This window comes from Octopus bimaculoides, chromosome 4 (assembly GCF_001194135.2).
Source record: "Octopus bimaculoides isolate UCB-OBI-ISO-001 chromosome 4, ASM119413v2, whole genome shotgun sequence".
Classification (NCBI taxonomy): Eukaryota; Metazoa; Mollusca; class Cephalopoda; order Octopoda; family Octopodidae; genus Octopus; species Octopus bimaculoides.
Window position 1 is genome coordinate 104,374,343 of NC_068984.1, and position 7,500 is coordinate 104,381,842.

At 34.5% G+C, this 7,500-nt stretch overlaps 1 protein-coding gene across 2 annotated transcripts in view; it reads right to left on the reverse strand.

The window, feature by feature from the left end:
* The window catches only part of LOC106883648 (uveal autoantigen with coiled-coil domains and ankyrin repeats), a 110,938-nt gene that overhangs the window by 11,182 nt on the left and 92,256 nt on the right, over nt 1-7,500 (reverse strand). For both annotated transcript variants that reach the window (XM_052967338.1, XM_014934744.2), the window contains one exon: nt 2,594-3,670. In XM_052967338.1, coding sequence (XP_052823298.1) covers nt 2,594-3,670 — 1,077 coding nt within the window. The remainder of the gene's footprint in view (nt 1-2,593; nt 3,671-7,500) is intronic.

Here is a 7,500-nt window from a genome sequence, read left to right on the forward strand (position 1 = left end):
CATATATAACAAGCTTCTTTCATTTTCTGTCTACCAGATCCACTCACAAAATTTGGTCGACTCAAGGCTATAGTAGAAGACACTTGCTCAAGGTGCCACACAGTGGGACTGAACCCAAGACCATGTGGTTGGGAAGCAAGCTTCTTACCAAACAACTACACTTGCGCCTATATATATATATGTATGTATGTGTACACATATACACATATATACATACACAATGTTTTTTTTTATGGTAAAAAACTTAAATTGATACTCAGAGTTTCTAAGCAAGCAATTATGTGACATAACCAATAAGCAGAGAGAAGTTTTGGAACAATACAGTGGTTTACAGATATTTAGAAATATTTGTAAGCCATTACATTGTTCCAAAAGTTAACTTTCGTTTAATGATCATTTACAAGAAAAAAAGAGTATAGTTTACCTTTGGTATATGAATGTATTTACTTTATTCACCTTGTTTTGCAGCTATGTGCTCACATATGCATATATGTGTGTGTGTGTGTGTGTGTGTGTGTGTGTCTGGATGTATGTATGTATGCATGCATGTATGTATGTGTGTGTATATATATGTATATATATAAATCTAGTTAAATATATTCAATGAGAATATTATATACTGAATTTACATTGAGTGCTCTATTGTATCATATATTAATACTATTAAAGTATTTATGTATTTAATACGAGCGATTATATATACTATATAATATATTGTTAATAATATCAGGAAATCAATATCAGAAAATACTTCAGGAAGATATATACGTGTGTAGAATATATTTATATTTTTAATAAAAAAAACCATTCGATAAATTATACAAAGTTCACATTTTATATCTCTGAGGAGCAGAAATGTCTATAAATGATTATCAATATAGGATTCCATTATAGGGACAACACTTCTGTGAAACGATTGTAAGATGCTTTTAAAACTTAATTAAAAACTTTTAAACTGTCATATTTATTATGACAGGAGTGGCTGTGTGGTAAGTAGCTTGCTTACCAACCACATGGTTCCGGGTTCAGTCCCACTGTGTGACACCTTGGGCAAGTGTCTTCTACTATAGCCTCGGGCCGACCAAAGCCTTGTGAGTGGATTTGGTAGACGGAAACTGAAAGAAGCCCGTCGTATATATGTATATATATATATATATATATATATATATATATATATATATATATATATATATATGTATGTGTGTTTGTGTGTCTGTGTTTGTCCCCACCACCATCGCTTGACAACCGATGCTGGTGTGTTTACGTCCCCATAACTTAGCGGTCCGGCAAAAAGAGACCGATAGAATAAGTACTAGGCTTACAAAGAATAAATCCTGGAGTCGATTTTCTCGACTAAAGGCGGTGCTCCAGCATGGCTGCAGTCAAATGACTGAAACAAGTAAAAGAGTAAAAGAGAATATATTTATATTTATACATATTTACATATATTTATATATATGTTTATATTTTTAATACAACAATTATTCTACACACGTATATATCTTCCTGAAGAATTTTCTGATAATGATTTCCTGATATTATTAACAATATATTATATAGTATATATATATATATATATATAGCATACTGTTGTATTGACTACTCTTTTCTACCATATATATGTAAGGTGGAAGTGGGGTCAGGGGGCGAATAGCATTCAATTAACCAATTCTGATCAGTACACTACAGAATACTTAAGTGTGAAAGAAATGGGTATGGAAGGACAAAGGGGTAAGTATTAAGGATTACACTAGAATACTTAACAGGAAGAAAAGAAAAAGGAAAGGAGAAGAAAATGAAAAAGGCTATCCATTGAAATTGGCTGACTTGTCAGAGGTCATTGCAATAAGAAAGTGGAGTGGTGGTTTCTGTAATGGGTAAGATGCTTGACAGATTGGAACATAATTACATAAGTAGATACCTGTCTAAAAAAACTGACAGAAAAGCATTTTAGTATATAGTACTCATTAATGTAAAGTATAGCAGATATATTTGTTTGTTCTTCTTGTAAGGGCCATTATCTGACTGAACAAATACACACACACACACATCTATATGGTTGAAGTCAAACTGTCCAAGTACAACAGCTTCCTGCACATTGACCATCCATCTTAGTATAAGTTTACTTGTCACTGGTCACTTCTGTGATCTCATAGTCTAGACAATCATTGACTTCCAACTCATACTGCAAATCGGACATTTCATCTTTTCTAATGGATCTTAGTCTATTTGGGTGGCATGCTTTGAGATGGCATTTTAACTCAACCTTAGAACAGCATACTTGGCTACATAAGCCACATGGAAGGTCAGACGAGGTGTTATATTGCTTTTTGGCATCATGAGTAACATGACCCTGTTCCTGGCTTAGCAATGCAAATTTTGAAAGGCGTACACAATCATAGACCTGGTATTATAAGGGACTGTCTAGAGCCTTGTTCTAGGAGTGTTACTTCAGCCTTCCTATGTTCCCAGTATGTTTCAATTGCACAAGCTAAGCACTTGAAGTAATTTATTCACTTAGGTATTTAAATAATTATGGGTATGTATGTACGGTGAACATTTTTGTTTTTAATAATATCAAATTGTTACTTACTATTAACTGTTGCTGAAGTTGTGATATAAGAACCTTCAGTAATTCGGTCTGATTCGCTTTCTGTGTATGAATCTGTTCCTTCTCTGAGCTATTGTTAGGAAGTGTCTGTTGAATGTTGTTATCATCTTTAGTTTGAATAGACCTTTCATTTGGCTGGTAGGGGTATGATTGAAGTTGTTCTTGTTGATTAGAGTGTAGTTGAATGCTGCTGTCATTAATATTGTTGCTATCAAGGCCACTGATATCTTTAGTAGCCACATTTTGTTTTTCAAGCAACAATGATGTATAATTTTTCTCTAACAAGCTATAGTCTTCAGTTGCTGTATTTAATTTTTGTTTTAGCTTACTGTTTTCATTGAATGATATTTCAAGGTCTTCAATAACAATCTCTTTCTCCAGGAATAATTTTTTGTTTTCATCCCTCAGTGTCTGCAAATGATCCAATATTATACTTTGGTCTTGTAGAACTTCTGAGCAGCTGTTCAGTTGAATACTTCTTCTTAACCCATCTTCTCCTGTGACATCCTCCAGTAATTCTGGTTTCTTCTGTTGACTTGTTCTTAAATCAGTGTCTGAATGCTTGTTTATTATATTTTGCTTGCCTTGCTCCCAGTTCTCAAAATTAGGATTAATAGTTTCAGGGATTTCTTGAATAACATTCTTTGTTTCCAAGGCAGCTATTTCATTTTGGGTAACCCATTTGGTGTTAGTTACCTTTTCAAAGATTTCTTGCATTTTATCCCGTTCTTCAAGGAGTTTCTCATAATCCTCTTGCAGTATGTCCCCAGCATGGACTAAGTCTTGGTGTTCTTTTTGCAGATGCAGGTAATCTTGTTTGAGTTGTTCAAGTTCCAGTGTTAGTAAGTCATTTTGTTGCTGTATTGGAGATAGCTGACTGTCTTGCCCACTGTCAATACTCCCATCAGAGTCTTTCCTCATAAATCGATTATAAACTTTACTTAATTGAAAAGATAACTGTTCAATTTGAAAGTGCAAGCATTCATTTTTGGCTAGTAGATCATTAATTTTATCATCTGTAACGAAATCAGCTCGGGTTTCTGAATCTTGGCACTGATTCTGAAAGGAAAACAAAAAGAAAAACAACAGTTAAATAATTAAATTTTCTCACCATTACTAATTATCATATTTTTAGTTTTGGAAAAGAAGGTTACCAAAAAGCTGCTGTTCTATCAATTAAGCACAGAGGAATAAGTGTTTTTTAGAGCAATCATCTTACAAATGGAAAGATTAGACAGTAAAACATTTCATATTTATTTTAATATTTATGAAATAATTCTTTATCATTATGAAGTCTTTGATCAAAAAGATAATAATTTTTGTTAAAGAGCTTAAAACAACAAAAGAGAAAACTAAGAAAACAATATTGTTGAGTTGTAGTATGTCTTGGTTGGTCCCTCTCATTATATGATATTTTCACTGATATAATCCCTGACTGTCTTCAGGCACCATGATTTTGCAACAATTCTTATATTCCAAGCTGCTATAATTTGACTCCAAATCTTTTAGAGAAGATTGATCATTCTTTAATTGTTTCTGCATACTCATTAATTAATCAATTTCAACAAATGAAATATAATTTCATTAAGCATTGTTATTTAGTCTTAGATCAGTACTAGCTAAACAGATGTACTTTCAAAGGTGTTCCAGTTGTGAAATTGTTACTTTTTCTTCTGACATAATATTTTGAACAACATTATCTTATGTGTCCTTTCTTTTAGAATAAGGTTGGGTGTGACTTGAATGAGATTTATTGGTTATTTCCAATGTACAGTGACAAACACGGAGTATCTTTCATTGATGTGGGAAGATTTGTCAGTAACTCAAACATCTGAGGCAGGAAGAGAACATTTGCCCAAGGTTGAGATTGGTGAGGGCTTTAAGATGCTTAGCTCCTTTTTGCATGATTGTCCATATTTGTAATAAACAGATAATTCAAATTTATTTTTACTTATAGGATATAAAATATTTATTCATATTTTATACTATATATATAGGCCTAGGCTTAGCTGATTCCCAACTATGTGGTTTGAGTTCAATCCTGCTGTGGGCATACATCTTCTACTGCAGCCCTCAGCCAACCAAAACCTGAGGAGTGGATTTAGCTGACAGAAGCTGAAAGAACCTTGTTGTGTGTGTGTGTATATATATATATATATATATATATATATATATATATATATATATATATATATATATATATATATATATATATATTGGGGTAGATACATGAAAGAGTGATGGAAAATAAACAAACTTTAAATCAGTTCAAATATGTTTGAATTTAACTAATTCTGGATTGCCTTGAAAATGTTGTGTTAACATGTATTTTTGGAAATATTAGCTTGTTCAGAAAATACTGCCTGATTTTTCGAAAACATTTTTCAAATTCGATTTAAGATGTTATTTTTGTAGTGTTTTAGATGAAATTTTACATGCTTAATAATTGATGTGTACTCTTAATAAATTTTTATTGATTTCTCTCAGAATATAATTTTGAAGTGTAGAAATCCTTAATTTCAAACATGAAAAGAGAAGAAATGCATTTACTTTTTTTTTTTGCCTGAATTGAAGCTTGGACATAATGCTTTCCAAATGACCACCAATATCAACAGAGTATGGGGTAAAGGGTCCACCAGTGATCAAGCAGTATGATGGTGGTTTGAGAGATTCTGTAGCAGGAATGAGAGAGAGCCTCGAAAATAAAGAAAGCAGAGGATGTCCATCCACCCTTGATGATCAACAATACTCGAACAAATCCCATGACCAAGTGTCAGAAAAATGTCTCATATGCTTGGCATCAGTATTTTAACAGTATTAGATCACCTGAAGGAAATCAGCAAAGTGAAAAATCTTGATAAATGGGTTCTGCATGATCTCAATGAAAATCAAAGGCTTCAGCATTTTGAAGTGTGTTTGATGATCTCTCTGCAAAACTTTTAATGACCCATTTCTTGATTGAATAGTGACTTGCAATGAAAAATGGACCCTTTATGACAATCATAAACAATTGGGTCAATGGCTTGATCGTGATGAAGCACCCAAGCATTTCCTGAAACTGAAGTTGTATCAGCAGAAGATTATGGTTACTGTCTGGTGGTCTGTTATTGGTGTTATCCATTACAGCTTTCTGGAACCTAACCAGAGCATTACATTGGAAGTTTACTGTAAGCAACTGGAAGAAATGCATGTTCACTTGAGCAAAATGAGACCTGCACTTGTTAATCGATGTGGTCCAATTCTGCTCTATGACAATGCTCAATTGCATGTTTCTAGGATGACACTGCAGAAGCTCACAAAAGAAGTTCAAAATGAGAGAAATCAAAAGGTGGAAACTTTCAGATGATGAATGATGAATTTATATGTATAAATATATATTTAATATATTTAATGTATTTGATGTGTCTAATTCACTTATGTCCATAATTGCTTCTATACTTGCTCAACCTGATCCATATTATAGCCTTTCTTTACCTTGTAGAATGATCCCCTGTAAAGACATCGGAGTCAAATTTTGAATCTTTTGAGCACTACTAAGTGTCTTCTATAGAGAATATCTGGATCTCAGCTGTTGACTATATATATATATATATATATATATATATATATGCACACACACACACACACACATACATGCCTGGCACTTTGCTGTACTCAAGAAGACCTGTACTCCTCAGCAGAAGTGTTAAGGCCAGTCCCCCTGGTGAAGAGGATTGGCCAGTAAGAGTCCTGAGCCAGCGCCACATAAAAAGCACTTGTGCTGGTACCATGTAAAAGCACTCACGTGGTGCCACATAAAGGCACCCAGACACTCTGTAAAGTGGTTGGTGTTAAGAAGGGCATCCAACCGTAGAAACTATGCCAAATCAGACCGGAACCTGGTGCAGCTCTCCAGCTTGCCAGCTCAGATCAAACCATCCAGCCCATGCCAATATGGACAGTGGACATTAAATGATGATAATGATATATACACATATATATATACACACACACACAGTGTTCAGGCTAAATTTGACAGCTTGCATAAAAGGAGAAGAAAACACCATATCCCATCCAAAAATAAAAACATTTTATAAAAATCAAGATATCAACTAAATTATGGCTGGGAGATAACAGTTTACTCAAAGTAGCCACCCTCAGCTCCCAACACAGCCTCAAGAAGGCTATGGACCTGGTGCATGCATTCCTCACTGTGTCCCTGGGAAGATCTTCACACACCTCTTTGATCTTGGCAACCAGTTCAGCCTTGGTGGTGCAGGTGGAGTGGTTGACATCTTTATCAATGGTGACCTACACATAGTAATTTCATGAATTACAATTGGGAGTATTATAGGAAGCTTGAAATTGAGGCTGATGAAGTCATAGAAATTCTCTGACAGCCACTTCTGACTGTTTCTGGAGGTACGGCAAGGAGCCAAACCCTGCTGTCACACATCTGGCCTTCAAGCAGCAATCCTTTGCAGCCAGAGATTGACCACAGTCTCCAGCAGCTTCACATAGCTATCTGAATTGAGCCTAAGGCCTGTTCAAAGATGTGCGGATGAATTCCAGTGGGCAGATACAGTCAGAATACTTGCTCTGTTCCTTCCTGCTAGTCATAGCTTTGTAGTCTCTGTTGTAACTGTCCATGTCACGTTTTATAGCTTTTGCAGTATTTACAGAGCATTGAGCAGCAATCATGATGTTGGCATTTGATACCTGGCATGAATCATCATGATACAGATAACTATTTTCCAATGTTCAGATGGTTTCCAGCTTTCTGGGTCAGCTTAACTTTTTCTCAACTACAACTTAAATCTCTATGCTCTCGACTATTCACTAATACATCAAGCTGTTTCTGAGAAAAGAAGACATAGAATATCACCAAATTTAGTCCCAATACTGCTACC